The following is a 17,740-nucleotide window of genomic DNA, read 5'->3' as shown; positions in this document are numbered from 1 at the left end:
GCCGCGCTATTTCACGCCCGTCCATGTCCCCGTCTTTCACTGTCCGCCAAGGACAACCCGCAACCTTAAACTTGCTGCTCCGCCGGGTGGCTCAAGCTGTACCGTCACCGCCCGTCCCACTTTTCAGTCTTGACCCCTCCAGAAGGAGAGAGGAGAGAACACGACACCTCGTCTTCTACCCTCGCCGCCCCCCCCGCCCCCACACCTTAGAGACGCGCTGGACTGCGCTTGCGCCAGCCGCCCTCCCGGCTGGCGGCCCTGGGAAACTTCGCGCATGATTTTTAGCCGCCCTTTTGGCCAGTTGGCTGTGCCGTGGAGTCTCCTCCCGCCCCCCTCACCCGTCGCTTCGCTTCTCAGGGGCGAAGTCGCTCGGGTATTTCCGACAGCGGCCCACGCTGCCCCTCCCCCCTCCCCCCCCCCCGAAATCTCCTCAGGGCAGAAGGGACTGAGGCAAGAGCCGCCGCCGCCGCCGCCGCCGCGGAAGCTGGAAGATGGCGGTGGCGGGGGAGAGGAGGAGGAGGAGGAGGCGGCAGAGGAGCTTGTCGCGCAGGCGAGGCTGAAGCGAGGCGGCCGCCCCGGCGTCTCTGGGAAACTCTTCTCCCGCGGCCGCTTCTCCTTCTCGACCTTCGCGCGGCTCCCCCCACCCCACCCGTGACTCCCACCCCACCCCACCCGGGCCGGGATGAGCCTCGTCGGCGCCGCGCTCGTCGCGCTGCCCGGGCGGCCGCGGGAGAGTCTCTGCGAGCGGCTGCCGCGGCTCTGAAGGGTCGCGGCGAAGGGGGAAGGAGGCGCCAAGACCTGCGTTCACTTCTGCGGCGAGGATTCACCCTCGCTCGCCGGGAAAGATGTCGGATACCAAGGTGAAAGTGGCCGTCAGAGTCCGGCCCATGAACAGGCGAGGTAATAAATCCGATGGAAGAATTAAAAATCGTGCTCGTTTCTCCCTGAAACGGTCCCCTCTCTTCCTCCTCCTCCTGTTATGATCCTCCTCCCTGGCCAGGCTCTTTGCAGAATCCACTTGTTTGCAAAAGGGGTTTTTTTTGGGGGGGGGGGAAAGCAAAAAAGGGCTGCAGAGTTGCAGCTTTTGGGGAAGGGGGGTGTTTGTCGTCCCACCCTTTCAGTAAAGTCTTTGCAACGGCGGAAGGTGGTGGGAAGCGGGGTGTGGAGAGTGCGAACCTGCGAAAAACGGAGCTCTCGGATTGTGCGGTGTGTGCGAGCCCCGAGCGTTTTACAAGCAGAAATTCTCGAGTGTCTTGCTGGGCTTCACCCCGCCGCGCTCCTTTCAGCATTTTGGAGAACAACGCCCATCTCGTTTCCTATACTTTTCTAGTCGCAAATGGGAATGGTTTTTGCTAGGAATGAGAAAGAATCGGGGAAAGTTCGGCTGGCTAGTGTATCAATCAATCAATCAATCAGAAGAAAGCTGGAAGGGAAGTATGCCTTGTGGGGAGACAAAAGTTCTGAAGTGCCCTGTGTTGCATTCTAGAGTTGGAGTTGAATACCAAGTGTATTGTGGAAATGGAAGGGAATCAGACTGTCTTGCATCCTCCTTCAAACAACAAGCAAGGAGAAAGCAGGTAAGGAACAAATCCAAACTTGTATTCTGGAGCACAGCATCTTTTGTTATCTGTACATCAGCTACTTCCATAATCTGCCTTTAAAATGTCAGTTTTGGGCATGATCCCCTTCTGGCTCAGGCAGGTGCCAAATAGAAATAAGGTTAAGTAACCTTTAACTTGAGGAGTATTGAGCTGCATGAACAAAAAGTTAATGCTGTCTTCTAAATGATTTGCACTACAGTAGTATGTGCATGATGTTTGGGGTTGATCTGAAAGATAGTTAGAATTTCAAGCAAAAATGGATGTTCTTGGTGCTTAAATGCAAAAGTTCGTAAATATGTGCAGATGCCTCTCCTGGATTCCTTATTAATTGTGGTTTATTTCAGTTGCGAAAATATATCAGAGATTTATTTATAAATCCCTGAAAAGAACAATTGGAAATGATCCAAAATACCGAAATAACTTTAAAAATAGTTGGATTTTCCCCCATTCATTTGAGATTTATAAGGAGGACTTACACAGCAAAGGTACAGAAGGAAAATTTACATTTTTCTACATTTTGAGAGTGATCTCCTGACTACAATAAGAATCTGTGTCTCTTGTGTGTTTTTATTCAGTGGACCTGAGTTACAGCTTTCTTATAAAAAAGGGAGCTTATATTATTTGAGCCTACCTTTACATGTCTTAATTATGGACATGAGAGATAAGTGACTATTAGATGTGTAAGGGATACTTCTGTATAATTTTAGAGTTTCTTGTGTTACTTATATATTCCAGTATTTTATATTATCAAGACACAGTTCCAGGGAATTAAAGGAAATATTAGGGCTGTAAGAAATTTGGATTCAGAGATTTCATTTGAAGGTTATTAATTTTATTCTCCTAGTTGAATTAGCTTTCCAAATCTAATCAGAAGGCCAAAATGGATGGCTTTAAGGTAAAGGTTCCCCTTGCACATAGGTGCTAATCGTTTCTGGCTCTAGGGGGCATTGCTCATCTCTGTTTCAAAGCCAAAGAGCCAGCGCTGTCCGAAGACGTCTCCATGGTCATGTGGCCGGCATAACTAAATGCCAAAGGCATATGGAACACTGTTACCTTCCCACCAAAGGTGGTTCCTATTTTTTTCTACTTGCATTTGACATGCTTTCGAACTGCTAGGTTGGCAGAAGCTGGGACAAGTCATGGGAGCTCACTCTGTTATGCAGCGCTAGGGATTCGAACTGCCAAACTGCCAACCTTTCTGATCAATAAGCTCAGCATCTTAGCCACTGAGCCATCTTTGGATGGCTTTTCATTTATCTAAATTATGTCAAAGCCTCAGCATATGCCCAGAAATATTTTTTTTTAATTCAAATGACAATTCAAAGCAAATTGACCCAGTTAAGCTCAAATAACTGAATTGAATTGATTTTCTGAATCTCTTTGATTCATCAAGTCAAATCTGTTTTCTAAATCAGATTCATTTGAATTGAATCAAGTTGATTATATTTTTGAGCAATTGAGACTCTGTCCTCTATATCAATGCAATTGTATATTTAGTATGGATTGCTGTTACTGATTTACAACATACTAGGAATGTGGCATTGACATCTGAATTTATTAAACAGTAGGGCTCCATATGGATAGTTTGCTTCAATGAAAGATAAAAGAAAGCTCACTCTGGAATCTGTTTCATGAAGAAACGTGGCTCCTTCACTTTTCAGAATAAACTGAAGTGGCCATATTGCTTTGCTCTCTTCCGCAGCATCCTGCAGTTCCTTTGGCACTCATAATTGGTAGAAGTCTTCCAAGTCAGCTAGTAAAACAATTAGAAGAAGTTTCTGCACAAGTACAGTATCTTACAAAAACTGTACTAACTTTTGCAAGCGCTGGAGGAAATTGCAAAGGGATGTGTAATGCTTGTTTGTACAAATGTTAGTTGCTACATGTTACTAAGTACGTCTGCAAATAACTCGCCAGGTAGCTTATACTGTGCTGAAAACATATACACGTAGTCCTCGACTCATGTTCATTTAACAATGGTTCAAAGTATTGACAGCCTTGGAAAGAGTGTGTCAGGTGCAAGAAACCATAATCACTAGTGAATATACCTAGGTAAATATTTTTGTTGATCACTTATCGGAATCTTGTCAGATTGACTGCATTCCCTTGGGAGTGGTCAGAGAAAGCTTCGGGGATTCTGAGATAGGTCAAGTCTGTGGAGATTTCTGCATTGCAAGGATTCTAAGCTTGGCTCCCTCCACCATACTAACGTTTTGACCTCAGACATTTTCTCTCCCAAACTGATTCCAAGCTGGAATGTTTATTCCCCCTAAAGGGGCTCCCTCTCCTTCTGTCTGTGATTCCACCATACTTATAATCTATACTCCACTTAAAACGGTTGTATCACCTCTGCAGTCACGTGGTCATAATTCAGGCAGTTGGCAGCTGGCCAACTGGCATTTACAACCAGTTACAGTGTCCTATGGTCATGTAATCATGATTTGTAGCTTTTTTTGCCCATTTCTGGTAAAATATACCTTTTACGGAAGCTGGATTGACTCAATAACTGTGTGATTTGCTTAACCACCACAAACCCTGTGGTAAAATTGGGCCTTATTCAACCTATGACCACAACAAAATGAAAATTCTGGTCCCAATTCTGGTCATAAGATGAGGACTATCTATACAGTATAGTGCAGTCTAATAATTGAACAATGAAACTATTGTGAAATAATGCAATAGGCAAATTAAATACTCGCTTTACAGCTTTATCAGATGAGAGACAAAGATAAGACTCTTGCAGTAGGTAATTGCAGAGTCTGCTGTCCATTGATGAGAAATATTCATCCCCTCCTGTCCATTGATAGAACTTCAAATGGAAGTAAGCTATGAACAGGCATTTCCAGAATATCACAACAATATTAGGTCTGGCTGCATTTTGTACCAACCACGGATTCCAAATATTTCTGAAAGCAGACCTGTGATTGATGATAATATACTTGCTTTAATAACAGCTCTAGGTGTAGTATCACCAAAAGCTGAGTGGAAATTTTTTGAGCCAAAGTGGCTATTAGCCCAGGAGTAATGACGGTTCCAGAAGTGCTCTCAAGATTCTCATCTATCCACTGACTTTGTTGTAGTTCTTAATTTGTTACCAATGAAGCCCTAGCTCAGTCTCATCTAAAATTAGATATATCCAAAGATTGTAAAAGTAATAAGCTTCAATATGTCCAGTTTTGCTATCAAGATACTACTACTTACTCTTTCTCTTGCTTAGTTGCATGGTCCATTTCTTTTGTATTTCATATGCTCTTCTAGTAAAGCTTACAATGTACAATGTGAAAAGACGGATTGTTTATCAGATAGCTGACATTGATTTGGCTTCTATGTCTAAGAGAAGACTAAACTTGGGTCTTTCCGCTCTGAGTTCATTATTAATCATTGCACCATGCTGGCACTTACATAGAATCAAGTTGATAACAACCAAATAAGTCCAATTGTAACACAACAATTTATATGTCTTTAAGAATTAATAATAATTTATGTGTGCTTAAGTCCTAATTGTTTTCTGTAGACTCCAGTGCAGATTGAAATGATTACTATATTTTATGTAGGAATGTGCAAAACATTTTAAGTTGAAACCCCCAGTATGAGGTTCAAAGTAAGTTATTCAGACCAATCTGAAAGTGTTTCAAGCTCAGAAGAGTTATTTCCACATTCAAAATAATTGCTTTAAGCTTGAAACGAGGGCTTCTAAACATTTATACGGTGATTAATAAAATGTATTTTGGACATGAAATATTTTGATTTTAAAATGTGGATATCTCTAATTTTAATCAGTTAAATAATTTGTATTTTTTCATAGAGTACATGTTATGCAGATATTTTTAAAAGATATATTTAGATAACATGTTTAATTATAACTTTTTAAAACCACTTTTTCATTAGAAGCAATATATGACATTTATAGTGGCTGATGTGGTTATTTATCATAGCTTCAAGCTTTAGACCAAGTTAATAGGTAAAAGTTTTAGCTGTGGTGAGTTGGTAGGTCATTGTAAAACCCTCAGTTTCATCTTATCTAAGTGGAGTGTCTGGTGAAATGAGACAGATACCAATTGTTTCTTTATCCAACGTATTATCAGCCAGATAGAAGCTGCTATGCAAGCCCTCTTAAAATCACCTGCCAGAAGCAGCGGATGGAGTAACAGCTGACTGCATCCTTAGCCTTTATTTATAGAAAACTAAAAAAAAAGTTATTCTGATTTCTTTTAAAATGTTCATCCTGTTCATTTCTTCAGTTTATAAAATATTAAACTATTGTTAAATATAAACTTTTCCCCATTAACCATGTTACATTTGTTTCAGATGTTGGGTGAGATACTAATTACAAGGATGTTATTCTAAAATTATGAATTATTAAAACCCTAGTCCTAAAATGGCATATCTACGTCAATACTATTAAGATATTAAAATAGGGATCCTCTGTAGAAAAACTTTCTCTTCTGGTAGTGGCCCTTATTTAGAAACATCACGGTAGATTCCCCCCCCCCCCCCCCAGCATCTGTGGAGGTAAATCTCAGTTTAAATAAATTATACCTTCTGATATTATCTTCTGGGTTTAATAGATCAATTTACTCCAGAAATTACATTTTTGGCTGTATGGAAATTTGATTCATTGAAAGAAAAAATGTTTTACAAATGTTGGAAATGCAGTTTAGTTATGAAAGAGCAAGCATCTCACTTTTAATAGTGTTTTTCAATATTTATTTGCATTTAAGGATGAGTTTGGTTAAGATACAGTGAGATATAAAAGCAAAAATGATACATCAGCCGGGACAAAAATATCTTACATAGCATAAGGATGATTCTTTTAGGGATATCTAACTTGCAATGATGCAGGGTATTTGGCAATAGCAAAACACAAAACAAAACCTTACAGGTAGTCCTTGACCTATGACCGCAATTGTTCCTAAGTGAGACAGTTGTTAAGCCAGTTTTGTCCCATTTTATGATCTTTCTTGCCCCAGTTGTTAACTGAACCTCTGCAATTGTTAAGTTAGTTACACAGTTGTTAAGTGAATCTCGCTTCCCCAATGACTTTATTTGTCAGAAGGTTGCAAAAGATGATCACACGTCCCTGGGATATTGCCACCATCATAAACATGAACAAATTTTGAACACGTGACCATGGGGATGGTGCAACAGTCATAAGTGTAAAAAACAATCATACTGTAAGTCACTTTTTTCAGTGTCGTAGCTTTGAATGGTCACTAAATGAATGGTTGTAAGTCGAGGACTACCTGTAATTTGTAAACATTCAAAAAAAAAAATTGAAGTACTGCTCTTCCATTATGTCTTGACTCTGTCTTGAATCAAAGGGAAATAAGTTTTAAATTTTTCTGTTGAAAATATAGTAGCATATGAATAACTACATCTGTTACTTCAGACTTAAAGTTTCCAAATATAACACTATTTTCAGATAGAGATTTTGTGGATCTTCAAGAGAGGTTTCAGAAAAGTATTCAATCAATCCAAACTAAAAACTTTTGTTGAATTCTTGGACATCTTGCTGTACATAAACATCTTGCTGTAGTATCTCTCTTTTTGACCAGAAATTTTAAATTCAGATTTCATATATGTCTTTTCTTTAAAACCACTCTGGCACTCTCTATTCTTAAAGAAATTAAAACTTGGATTGAAAAACTAGTGATAGATATCCATCATAGAGAATGAAGCATATATATTTGAAACACAGACATTACCAGCACATTTCCTTTGTGCCATGTTTTATGACAAAATTAGTTATGTAAGGACTGGCATTTCAGGAACAATTTAATTTTTGATATCAGTAAGATATCACAGACTAAGACTAAGACTGTGCCCAGGTGCCCCTCGTTAACCACCAACATCTTTGTACAACTACCTGCCCACTTGCCATTTTGTTTGTGACTATTTACATCTGATTCTGAGCCAACTACTGTGTGCGCCTGCGTGATTACCCCCACCATTTTTTCATCAACCCACTAGGAAAAAAAAAAAACTCATCAAACATCTATTTAATTCGTCTGCCTACTTACATCATGGACTGCCTCCCGGCCTCCATCTTTTTTACCATCTTCCTGCTGTCTTCTCATTATTCCTTTATTTACCATCTATGTGGAACCTGGCCTGCTGCCTCATTTTATCATCTATGGCACCCTGGCCCTGATTGCATCGCTTTTAGCATCATTATATGTACTCAAGAACAGACCTCATCCTACTGCGGGAGTCCCCCCTCTCGCAGGTGTGGCCCTCCGCCCTTTCGAGGGCCCACCTTGATGACGGATTTATTAATCTCGAGAGGTGGAGGAAGCGGAGAGCTAGGGGTTTTTTAGTTAATTGTTTTTAAAATTGTATAGGGGTTCCGGGGTTGGGGGGTGGGTGGGTCAGGTCAGGAGCGAGGACAGAGCCAGGTCACCAGGTGTGGTCACGAGCAGAGGGGGCAGTAGGGAGGAGGAGGGGGAGGATGTCGTTCCTGTGCAGGGCTTTTTGATTCCAACGGTCGTAGGGAGGGGCAGATATGAGGACAGATTGAAAATTCGCAGTCGGTTGGGAGACCGTGGGTGCTGGTTACACCCGGTCGCTTGTACCAACCCCCGCATGCTAGGTGGTCAGGAGCTCCAGACCCAGGGCCTGAGGCTGGTGCTATGCAATGCGAGGTCCGTTGTTAGCAAGGCCCCCCTCATTCACGACCTAATCTCGGAGGGGGAGCCGGACCTCGTGGGAATAATGGAGACCTGGTTGGGCCACGAGGGAGGTTTACCCCTTGTGGAAATGTGCCCGCCAGGTTATCGAGCATTTCACCAGCCCCGGGCCCAGGGAAGGGGCGGTGGGGTAGCAGTGATTATCCGGGAGGACTTAGAGCCGAGGGAGTCCACTGTGCCACAGACATCCGGATGTGAATCCCTTGTTGTGAAATGGGGCCCTGGGAGACAGTTGGGCCTGCTGATAGTATACCTGGCTCCTCGCTATACATCAGCAGCCCTGCCCGAACTCCTCGAGCTGATCGCATCGGTGGCGGTTGAGACCCCCAAACTTTTAGTGATGGGGGACTTTAACCTGCCATCGGTGGGAGAAGCATCCGAGGGGGTTCGGGAGTTCATGGCCTCCATGACAGCCATGGACCTTACTCAATTGATTCAGGGCCCGACACACGAGGGAGGTCGCACCGGAAAATACTAGATGGTTCCGCCCCAGGCGCCTGATGGAACCAGAGAGGTTCCAGATGGAGCTTGGGCCACCTTCTGCGGCCCTGACCCGCCCTCGGGTAGAGGACCTGGTGGTCGCGTGGAACAATGCGACTACCGGGGCCTTGAACCGGGTGGCGCCTTTGCGGCCTCTCCGGCGGCAACGCTCCACCCTGGCCCCTTGGTTTACCGAGGAGCTAAGGGTGATGAAGCGCCGCAAGAGATGCCTAGAGAGTCGTTGGAGATCCTCTCGTTCCGAATTTGACCGGACACAGGTACGAGCCCATTTAAGGACGTACCTTGTGGCATTGAGAGTGGCCAAACGTCAATATTGTGCCACTCTCATTGCACCCGCAGAGAACCGCCCTGCCGCCCTGTTTCGGGTGTCCCGCTCCCTCTTATTTCAGAGGCCGCGGGAGGCCCCTTTACAGGGTAGAGCAGAGGAATTTGGGAAATATCTGCAGGATAAAATCGCTCAAATCCGGAAGGATTGGGTCCCTTCCAGTGGTCCTGTAGAGGCGTCCGTGGCGAGTCTTGAGAGACCTATCTGGGAGGAGTTTGACTTGGTTGCCATCGAGGATTTGGACAGAGTGCGTGGACGACTGCGATCCACCACATGTTTATTGGACCCGTGTCCCTCCTGGCTTGTACTGGCATCCTGGGAGGTTACACGCGACTGGCTCCTGGGCCTAGTGAACGCTTCGTTGGGTGAGGGGTCCGTTCCAGCCGCCTTGAAAGAGGCGGTGGTGAGACCCTTGCTCAAGAAGCCTTCCCTGGACCCTACGGAGCTGGCCAATTATCGTCCTGTCTCCAACCTTCCCTTTCTGGCGAAGGTTGTAGAGAGTGTGGTGGCTTATCAGTTTCCACGACATCTGGAGGAAAATGATTATCTAGACCCGCGCCAGTCCGGCTTCCGCCCTGGGCACAGCACGGAGACGGCCTTGGTCGCGTTGGTGGATGATCTCTGGAGGGCCAGAGATAGGGGTTGTTCCTCTATCCTGGTCCTATTAGACCTCTCGGCGGCTTTTGATACCATCGACCATGGTATCTTGTTGCGCCGACTGGAGGGGTTGGGGGTCGGGGGCACCGTTTTACGGTGGTTCGGCTCCTACCTTTCCGGCCGGACGCAACGTGTGTTGACAGGGGAGCAGAGGTCGACTCTGTGCCCCCTTACCTGTGGGGTGCCACAGGGGTCGGTCCTCTCGCCGCTCCTGTTCAACACATATATGAAGCCGCTGGGTGAGATCATCCGTGGTTTCGGGGTGGGATACCATCTGTACGCTGATGATACTCAGCTGTACATTTCCACCCCGAACCACCCCAACGAGGCCGTCGAAATGATGTCCCGGTGTGTGGAAGCCATACGGGTCTGGATGGATGACAACCGACTCAAGCTCAACCCCTCCAAGACGGAGTGGCTGTGGGTTCCGGCCCCCCGGTTCAACCAGTTAATTCCATCTCTGGCCATCGGGGGCGTTCAACTTGCCCCGGTGGAGCGGGCGCGCAATTTGGGCGTCCTCCTTGATGCTCGGCTGTCCATGGATGACCATGTGACAGCCGTGGCAAGGGGGGCGTTCCACCAGGTTCGCCTGGTGCGCCAATTGCGCCCCCTATTGGACCGGGATGCCTTGCGCACAGTCACTCATGCGCTGGTGACGTCTCGCCTGGACTACTGTAACGCTCTCTACATGGGGCTTCCCTTGAAATGCACTCGTAGACTACAGTTGGTCCAGAACGCGGCCGCGTGGGTAATTATGGGGAGTACAAGGTACTCCCATGTGACACCTTTCCTGCGTGAGCTGCACTGGCTCCCTGTGGTCTACCGGGTGCGTTTCAAGGTCTTGATAACGATCTTTAAAGCGCTCCATGGCTCAGGACCTAGCTACTTGCGGGATCGTATCCTGCCCCATACATCCCTGCGACCAATTCGCTCGCACAGAGAGGGACTCCTCCAGGTGCCGTCCACCAGACAATGTCGGGGGGCGGCGTCTAGGAGTAGAGCCTTCTCTGTTGCGGGCCCAGCCCTGTGGAATGACCTTCCCCCGGATATTAGGACTACCTCTGACCTCCGCGCCTTCCGGATAAAGCTCAAGACGCACCTATTTCAAGTAGCTGGCCTGGCTCAACCATAGTTCGTTCACACTGCTCCTGACGGGTTTTTTAATTTTTGTGACTTTTAGACTTTTATTAGGGGATTTAAAACTATGTTTTAACTGTCTTTTCTTATCTTTATACCTCCTCCATGTACGCGTGTTCGTTTATTCTGTGTGTGTATTGTCCATATTGTTTTTTATGTGTTTTATTGTACGCCGCCCCGAGTCCTTCGGGAGAGGGTGCGGCTAAGAAATAAATTTATTATTATTATTAGTAGTAGTAGTAATGTCTGTCGGCATGAAAAGTACAGATAAGTCCTCACTTACTAACCTCAGTTTGGACTGGGAACTCCATTGCTAAGCAACGTGATCATAAAGTAAAAAATGTAGACTCTGCTGACTTACAATATCAGTTCCAGCCAGTGGTGGGTTCCTGCCGGATCGCACCGGATCGCGCGCTCCCTTTCGGCGCTGAACCCGGAAGTACGTTCTTGCCCCGCCCCTGGCGACAGGACGACGCTTGCCTGCGCTCCACCAGCTCGGCTGGGACCGCAGACGTTTCTCTGCTCAGCAATGTCTTCAGTGGAGCGGTGGCAGCCTGACAGGCTGAGCCTGCGTCCCTTTCAGGCGCTCCGCTCCGCTGAGGAAACGTCTCCGGTCCCAGCCGAGCTGGTGGAGCGCAGGCAAGCATCGTCCCGTCGCCAGGGGCGGGGCAAGAACGTACTTCCGGGTTCAGCGCCGAAAGGGAGCGCGCGATCCGGTGCGATCCGGCAGGAACCCACCACTGGTTCCAGCTATGGTCATTAAGCATGATTTCATGTGACTGCGACTTTTGACTCCCTGCTGGCTTCCCCATTGATCTTTGCTTGATAGAAGCCAGCTGTGAAGTTGCAAATGGAGATCATGGTCTACACGAAACTGCAGCTGCCACTTGCTGGTTGTCTACTGTCTGAATTGTGGTCACATGACTTCAGAGATTTTGCAGTGGCCGGGTCTTCGAGTACTGGTCACAGATTTCCATTTTCAGTGTTGTCTTAACGGTTGCTGAATGAGTGTCGGTAAGTGAGGTCTATCTTTATGTAGACTTATGTATTTGACACTCCATGTACTTTAAAAGGAAATTTGACTTTCTATTACAAAACAGATATTAATATTTTTATATCTCAGGTATTTTTAACATGAAGTTTTCTTTTTTCTTCAAAATTTCATGATTTGTATCAGCAACGCTGGAAGCTTTTTACTTAGAAAATTTTAACCTCCATAAAATATTATTTCATTAATTATTCAAAGATTATGCCCATTACTGTTGTAAAATCAGGTGTAACTCAGTTAACTATTGCATTGCAAGTTCCAGTCCCAATTGTGGTCATAAGTAGGGGATTTCCTGTATTCAACTTTTCCTTGAACCGATCCAATGAAGGAAAGTCTACTTTTCTGGGTAATTAAGCTACATTAGAAATCAATTATCTTCTCTTAAGTATTTTCTCCATCTTCTTATCCAAATTGTTTATGAAATGTTAAAGGGTTCAGAATCTGACTGAGCTTTGTGGCACCCTATATTATCAATTCTTCCAAAAATAATTAATTACTATTGTTTGAATAATAAATTTAAGTCTGCTATGTATTACCTGTCTGAAATTGCAGAATTTCATGCCAATTAATATAAAATTGATCTAAAATTGGTGGAAATTTAACTTAGAAAAACTTTTCATTCAGCAGCAAATAATACCAACAATCTATAGTCTCCTTTTGGATAGTGAAGTTTTCACTTTCCCCATTGTAATCTTTTACATGCAGTTGAATATAGACATATTAAGATATTGTAAGTCAGCCATTCCCTAAATCCTTAAAATAATTTAACCCACTAAAAACACAGTGGCAACAGCAAATGGCCTATTTAACAAAAAGAGACTTGGATGCACGCTTAAAATATCTTCCAGTGTTATAATCTTGTTTCAGTATCCTCTTGTTTCAAGTGTACAGCAACTAAATGTAGCCCATAAACTTTGGACCTTGAACTTCCACAAAAGCATTATGTTCTCAATTACATAAGAGTGTGGCCCAGATGGACACATGCAGTAAATAATCACTCCCATACTGACATGAGGTTCATTAAATAATAAGCAAAATATAATGTTAGTGGGACTACAACTGAACAAAATTAGGCTTGAAGGAAAATTGATGCTTCCAGTGTTATCACCCATAGATGGCAGTACTGACATGCTAGAAGCTCTGATGTGTTCTTTCGCTTTAGTTGGCAAGAGGTTAGTGAGGGGAAATTGCTATTATTTGTGAAATCGAAAACTGTAGTGAGTACTTGTCAGTTGCTTCAGTGATATGCCATGATTGAATTTTTTATTGCCAAAAGAGGCTCTCTTAATGATATTAATTGTTGAATGCAGGTTATTTATGGTGTGTCAGCGTTCCAAATATCATGCAGAATTAAATCAGAGTCCAGGGCAAAACTATCCTTAAAGTTCCAATTTAATAAGTCAGACATGTTTGCACATCTGTGGAATCCCAAATCTAAAGCTTCCTGGGATTCCACCCAGTTGAAAGTTCATGGTCTTATCCTCACGCCCATAAATCCATCACATGGTCCAATCTTCTTTGGCCACGCTGGCATCTCCACCCAGCTGGTTCCAGTTAGGTGTAGAGGTGCGGAGACAAAAAGATGACCTTGGCTTCCAAAAAGGAATGACAACAACAAATCCCACAATTCTACTCCTTTCTCTTCCCCCTCCCAATTACTACACTAATGAAAGGAATATAACTGCAGGCCTGACATGGTGATGATGATGAGTACTGTGCACTACTGGGCCAAAAAATAAAGACGTGAACCAGGAAGAGCTGATTTGTGTGATTAAGAATCAAGTGGAAGACCTATTATGACAGCTAACAAGTTTCATGTGGAAAAAGGTTGACACGATTAGACAGTCAGCAAAACAATCAAAAGAAAATTTGTGTCTATCTTGGTATTTCACAGAAAAGTAATGTTTCCATTGTTAATGTTCTTCAATATTGGAAAGTCTATGCAAGATAGGCTCTTCACATGCCTATGGTAGAGATGAAAGCTTTACAAGTTGAAATTTGCTCATAATTTTTGTCATATTATCAGCATAAATATGAGGAATTGTTGATAGAGAAAGAGAAATAGACCTCAGGTCTAATTGCATATGGGAGGTATATTGGATATTTTTCACATTGATTTCTTTCAATCTGGCACAACAGTCAACTCAATGCTATATTGTAACACTCAGAACTTTGAAACAACAGTTTAATAGCATTCAGAAATACGAAAAAGAAATTTTTCTGCAGCATGAAAACACTGTGCCTCACAAGTCACTCAAGAGGCAGTTGTGATGTTAATTTTCACTGCTACATTATGCAGACTGGGTGCTTTACAAATTCTACCTTTTTGCACAATAGAAAAAATACCATTGTGGGTATCTTCTTTGACTCAAATGAAAGACTGGAAGGTTTGTCAGGATCGGGTTGAAAGGGCAAAGTGTGGAGTTCTTTCACTATGGCTGTAAAAAGTTTGTCCTTTGTTGGCAGAAGTGTGGAGCAGGTGGTTGTGATTATGTGGGAAAGTAAATACAGCAACAAAAAGCTTATTTCAAGAATTATTTTCCTGTTTTGTTTATTAGCACACCCCAAATTAAAACTAAAGATATGGAGGTGGAGCAGTACTTTTCATTCAACCCATCATATAGTAGTATTTTCTTCTTCCTTTAAATCATGTCTGGTTTTTGTTCAGGCTGCCTGGACAAATCCCTGCAGTTTTCTTGACAGCATTTTTGGTGGTTTTGGACAGCATTGAAGTGGTTTGCCATTGTCTCCTTCCTAGGTCTGAAAGAAGTTGGCTGGCCCATGATTACCCAGCTGCTTTGTGCCCAAATCAGCACTAGAACTCATGGTCTCCTGGTTTCTAGCCTGCTGCCTTAACCATTGTACCAAATTGGCTCTCAGTAGTGCTATAGTTAATGCAAATGTTTAAGCACCTCTGAATTTTAGAAGGGCACAATCATAATGGAAAGCAACAGTATACCCTGTTTTCTCAAAAATAAGACCTCCCCGGATAATAAGCCCAATCGGGCTTTTGAGTACATGCTCTAAAATAAGCCCTCCCCAAAAAATAAACCCGCCCTGAAAATATTGCAACCCAGCAGCAGCCATGAGGTGACTATGCTTGCTGTCTCCTGCACCTCAAAAATAATAAGACCTCCCTGAAAATAAAACCAGGTGCTTATTTCAGGGGTCAAAAGAAAATAAGACCGTGTCTTATTTTCAGGGAAACATGGTACATTCAGATTTACTGAATCACAGCTTGAATATAATTGCTGCTTTGGTAGGTTTCACAATTGCAGCTAATAATTGAAGATATATAACATGGATCCACATGGTTTTTCCCAAGCAATGCGGTTCTCTAAATTAGCCATAGTTACCGAAAGTTCTTGCTGCTCTTTCATTTTAGAAAGCTAACCCAAAGTATAGAAGATAGTAAGAAAAAAAGCTGGCAAAAGCAGTAAGAAAATAGCATGCTTGATATGCACACGTGTACACAGCTTACAGTTCCTCTTTTCCATTTTATAACCTAAAAATATTGGACTCCGACCAACTGGTTTTTATCAGTCTTGCCTTGGAATAATGTTACAATTTAAATTTTATAATTTCAGGTGGGGTCTGGCTCTTTTTAAGCAGTTCTTGTATCATGGAAGTTCATGTCCTAACACTTGGCACTTTAATCCATTAGTCATACCTTGACCAATTTCTGGTTTGTGAATATCATTGTTTTTGTCTACCCTAAGGTTAAATGATTATTTGCTGGACAAGGCTGCAAAGAGGTTTCATTATTCTGAAACATAAATTCTCTCTGGTTGGGCTAGCAATGTCCAAAGTACCCTTCCAACTAGAAGAAGCTGATGCAATGTCTACATACAGTATCTCTGCAAAGCTGAATGCAAACTTACTATTTACTATTTCAGATGTTGAATAAGAAAATAATGAATATGAAATTGCAAAGTTTGAATGCACTGTCAGATAGTATACTGTCTACTACTCAACTGAGCCTTTCAGATCTTTTTGTTGGATTCCCCCCTCCCCCAATTTTAGTTGCAGAAATATTCTCTATCTTCTTGGGTGTACCACATGTTGAGATTGCACAGATTTTCAGTAATAATCAAAAAATTTCAAACTCTTTACTTTTTTTTCTTGTAAAATACTTCATGTAGATGTGGAGGCATCTTTCACCTATTTGACTTCTGAAATATCTAATACCTTTTCAGCTTCAGTTTCTTCACTGAGTGTGGGACATCAGCTTCTAGAATAGGTTTATATACATTTTAAGACACTTTTATTTATCTGTGAAAAAATTTGGCCAAGAGTTTTCTGCCAGTTTTCTGTTGAATTTACTATTTTTTTCAGATTAATTATTTAACCACAGAGTACCCATTATCATAGCATTTTTTATAATACACTGTTTCCTTCCATGGAAAAGCTGTCTATCACATTAAATGCCACATGACAAATCCTTCTTATGTTCCATGTGATTCATCTCTCCACGCAAAGTACATACAATATGTACAACTCATCACTAATTTTTCTTCAGAAGGAACAATGAGGAAAAAAATGGTTGATCAAATATTTTCTCCATCTGTTAAGCAATCATTAAAATGTAGACTACAGCAGGTCATTTTATTGTTCAAAACCTGAGTCTGAGCTTTAATCAGAGGTTCCAGATAGAATAGTGTATTAGGGAGATCTGAAGCGCCTATAGGTAGTCCTTGACTTACAACTGGTCATTTAACTGTTCAAAATTACAGTGGGTATGTGAATGAAACAGTAGCAACCAGTGATCTGTGCAGCATCTCTCTCCCCGCTTCTCCCTCCCTCCCCCCTCATGTGTTCTATTAGTGACCATTTTGTTTCTTATTTAAGAAAGGAATTGTGTTCACCAAATGAGGAGAGGATGTAATGTTACTAGGGTGCTAAGCAGTTATTTTTTGTCTAAATCTTATTGGTGTTACTTTACCCTAACTTTTTTCCACTATCAAAAACCATGTTTCCATTATCAATAAATATTAAATTCAATTATCTTTCACACTAGAAAAAGTATATTAAAGTGATTTAATAGTTACCAACACTAATCAGATTTCAATTCTTTTTAATGCTTACTCATCTTCCACTTGAATTTCCACACCACAGAAAATTACCAAAGGTAAGCAACTTATTTCTATTCTCTTTGATTTTGTAATTCCAAATCAAGATCATTTGCTTACAGTGATACATAATACAGTTCTTAGTTTTAAGCACTAATAATGTCACTTTGCTCTTAGATCAATACTTTGGTAATCTAATATGATGTAGTGCAGCTTCCTGTATTTTGTTAATTTGTTAAATAGGAACAGAGAAAGGGCTTCAAGAGTCTGTGCTTGCCAATGAACAAAGTTTCAAATAATAGTAGATATTGTGATATTTTTTGAGGTGAATGTTCAACCATGTCTCCGTTTGTTCAGTGTATGTACTAGATTATATATTATTGAAGGTCAGTTCAGATGGAATAGCCTCTAGATGTATGTCTATATTTGATGCAGTGTTCTATGGTATATTTAAATGATTATATGAATAACCTTGATATGCTTTCTTTTCACTTTTGTTTAAGAGATGAAAAATGGGAAAATACATACATTTATACGTATGAATTGTGTTCTCTAATAAGCAGAAACATATGTATCTTCTACTTGGATTTAGTTTTCATTTATAAAATAGAAATGAGAGGCACTTAAATTGGAAGAGCAGACTAGGGAATAGGAGTATTAATTTTCAGTTCAAATAATGCCAAACCTCTGAAACTAATACTGAAAATATTTTAAAT

At 42.4% G+C, this 17,740-nt stretch overlaps 1 protein-coding gene across 8 annotated transcripts in view; it reads left to right on the top strand.

Moving 5' to 3' along the window:
* The first annotated feature begins 325 nt into the window (after window positions 1–325).
* KIF13A (kinesin family member 13A) overlaps window positions 326–17,740 on the top strand; it is an 81,991-nt gene continuing 64,576 nt past the window's right edge. For 5 of the 8 annotated variants that reach the window (XM_081952092.1, XM_081952095.1, XM_081952094.1 and 2 more), the window contains exons 1-3: window positions 326–900; window positions 1,487–1,577; window positions 17,071–17,083. In XM_081952092.1, coding sequence (XP_081808218.1) covers window positions 846–900; window positions 1,487–1,577; window positions 17,071–17,083 — 159 coding nt within the window. In that variant the 5' untranslated portion in view covers window positions 326–845. The remainder of the gene's footprint in view (window positions 901–1,486; window positions 1,578–17,070; window positions 17,084–17,740) is intronic. The other 3 variants (XM_081952097.1, XM_081952096.1, XM_081952093.1) reach the window with 1 other exon arrangement.

Source organism: Natrix helvetica (assembly GCF_964273705.1).
Source record: "Natrix helvetica genome assembly, chromosome: 4".
Taxonomy (NCBI): Eukaryota; Metazoa; Chordata; class Lepidosauria; order Squamata; family Natricidae; genus Natrix; species Natrix helvetica.
Note: the sequence above shows the minus strand (reverse complement) of the source record. Positions and strands in the feature narration are given on the sequence as shown.